The sequence below is a fragment of the Tigriopus californicus genome, chromosome 4, assembly GCF_007210705.1.
Source record: "Tigriopus californicus strain San Diego chromosome 4, Tcal_SD_v2.1, whole genome shotgun sequence".
Classification (NCBI taxonomy): domain Eukaryota; kingdom Metazoa; phylum Arthropoda; class Copepoda; order Harpacticoida; family Harpacticidae; genus Tigriopus; species Tigriopus californicus.
Window position 1 is genome coordinate 2,569,978 of NC_081443.1, and position 2,635 is coordinate 2,572,612.

The 2,635-nt window shown below is 42.6% G+C and overlaps 1 protein-coding gene across 1 annotated transcript; it reads left to right on the forward strand.

The window, feature by feature from the left end:
- The first annotated feature begins 824 nt into the window (after positions 1-824).
- LOC131879864 (uncharacterized) lies at positions 825-2,320 on the forward strand. Its single transcript, XM_059226318.1, has 2 exons — positions 825-943; positions 1,065-2,320. The coding sequence occupies exon 2, from the start codon at positions 1,262-1,264 to the stop codon at positions 1,949-1,951; it is 690 nt and encodes a 229-aa protein (XP_059082301.1). The 5' UTR covers positions 825-943; positions 1,065-1,261; the 3' UTR covers positions 1,952-2,320.
- The last annotated feature ends 315 nt before the right edge of the window (positions 2,321-2,635 follow it).

The following is a 2,635-nucleotide window of genomic DNA, read 5'->3' on the forward strand; positions in this document are numbered from 1 at the left end:
CACATTGTCTAGTTACTCCTTAGGCAATGCCATACCAAAGTGTTTCTTTTCTTTGTATGAGATCATATCTAAAATATTGCTAGGAAAGGTCAGGGAGTAGAATCAAACCAGGAAACTCTCATTTAATAGGAAATTGCCCCTACCATTGCAGCACATCTCCTTTTGTAAAATGTTACCTTCTAACAGTAAGATTTGCACTCAAACCATAGAAGAAGTAACAAAAAAGAGTAAAAATCGAGTTTGTTGTGGTTTTTTACTTCAGCTAAATTGGTAACCAGTGGACAGTGCAACTCTAGGTGATGGAAAGCAGCGCCTCTACAATTAGAAACTATACCCTTGCAGCCGGTCAGCTGACATTCATTCGCTCTGAAAACTGGTCCGCCTTGCTAGCTCTCATCGCGTTTCTCTAGGAGTTGCTTCCTCTTTGCTCAAACCATCTGTGAAGAATGTTCTTGACTTGATGACGTTGTCATTAAGAACCATCAGCTACCCCTTTCCCGTTTGTCGCAAAAACATGCAAAACTTTTTGGAAAAAGCCAAAATGCGCATAGAAATATGTGGAAAACTATGAAGGGAGATGGTTGTAGCGCAGTTGGTTAACGTGCGACCGAGCTTTGCTCGGGTTCATGGCTTCGATCCCATGTCCCACCGCCCATACTTTAATGCATTATATCGCCTCAAACGGCGGTCCTCAAACCCAAAATTGGACATTCCAATACATATTGCAACCTTGTCACATAATAATCCAATGAGACTCGACCTAGCACTAAAGGCCTTTTTCGCAGCTAGACTTAAGGCTTGTCCAGTGACCATGATTAATGGCAAGCGCCCTGGCAATCAATTTCAGCTGTTGTGCAACTTTGAAGCGTCAGTTAACCAACCAGCCACCTTTGAACGAAATATTATTTTGCAAGAAAAACATTACACATGAATTTCAAAAAGAGTAAGTTTCATGTCTGTCTCAGATTTTGAGTGGGCGAATGAAAGTCTGTGTCCAATACAGTTTTGATTTGCTTTTCAACCACCCGGCCGAAGAAGGACTGTAATGCTTTTACTTATCCTAGATTTACACTGCTCCTCTTGCCGAAAGGTACTCTCATCGTAAGAGGGCTTTCACTACACAGGACCAAAAACCAATGTGAGCGTGACACATGTTCAGAAGACCACGAGCATGACTGGATGAACCAAGAATTCCCAACGTTAGAGGCTGCCAAGGATTGGATCTTGACCCAAGAGCTTGACCAAATATATAGCTTGACGCATGTACGCCATGCAAGGAAATGGCGTGTACCGTTGTCGCCATTGGGAAACACCGGGCAAGACGAGAGTGAAGAAAAATCTGGATCCAACGATAGATCATGTCAAGCGAAATCGGTCCAAAATAACGGCTCTTGGTTGTAAGGCTAGATTTTATCTGAGGAAAATTACCCGATGTAAATGCCTAGATAATGTCTCGGAAAAATTTTGCCTGCACCAACAAACCCTTTTTGAACTGAGAGGATGCTTGAAACACTCCCATGAAGTAGAGGGGAAGTCGCACCGCATTTCCCAAGTCACCAAAAATCTGATCATGTCTCTGGAGGTGGGCGTGCCCAGATCTGTTGTACGGGATAAATATTGCCGACCATCCCATATGGAGGACTTGGACGCCAAATGGGTCACTCTTAAAGATCTGACGAACTTTGAAAATGCTTTGCATAAGTCTCGGCATCCTCCCGCGCCTTCTGCCTCAGTTCCATGTGCTCAATTAGATCTAGCCATTTCATCCATGACCGACCAAGTAAGCGCCAATTCGAAGGTCAATTTGCCCGATAAATTGGATGGGTTGTCATTTTCCATCAACGCTGATCCAGCTTCCTTGAACCTGACTAGTCAAGACGGAAAGTCTGGCACGGGCTTCAGTTGGCTAGCACAGAGTGGTCTTGATCTGTTGGATTCAACGTCCACTTAGATTGAAATGGACACGGTTACAAGAGCTGACCTGTCCTTGGATCTCGTTCCTGAAGTCACGACTCATCCCAAGAAAGATCAAACGGACTTTCAGAGTCCGATTTTGGTACTTTTGTCACGTGATTGCAAAAACGTGGCTTTACGTTGGATGGATGGTTTTGATGCACGCCTCAACAGTTTTCATGAAGCCCCACCTTTATTACCTTCAATTTAACAAGACCAAGCCAAACCAGCCACGGGCTAAAAGGAACCAAGGGGTCAATAACTTGTTCCTTGATTATGGACAATTATTTTGTTTAAAGTTGAATATGGCATGTTCAGTTTCATACATGTGTACATGCACAAGAGCCATACAATTAAGACCTGTCGACTTCTGAAAAGGGTTTTGTTCACCTGGTTCCTAAGACAAAGGTCTTTAGATATGTTTGTTCATGTAGCATTGGTCAATGATTTTTGATAAGCTATCAACTTTTCTAAGTTGGTGAAGTGAGTAAAACTTCATTCAAGTTAATTCATAAATGTGAAAATGGTGCTTGTCACATTTTACAACATCTCATGGAAATTTCAGCTTGGCCTTTTTCACTCATTTAAATATTGGTCTTACATAGTTTCATTCTCTTTGCACTCAATCCTAGTGCCCTGTATTACAAGAGTGCAACAGTGAGGTCAGAGCACCATTGCAGTT

What these genes read in the sequence shown, in the direction of transcription:
- LOC131879864 (XM_059226318.1), top strand. Translation starts at nt 1,262, where the DNA reads ATGTACGCCATGCAAGGAAATGGCGTGTACCGTTGTCGCCATTGGGAA.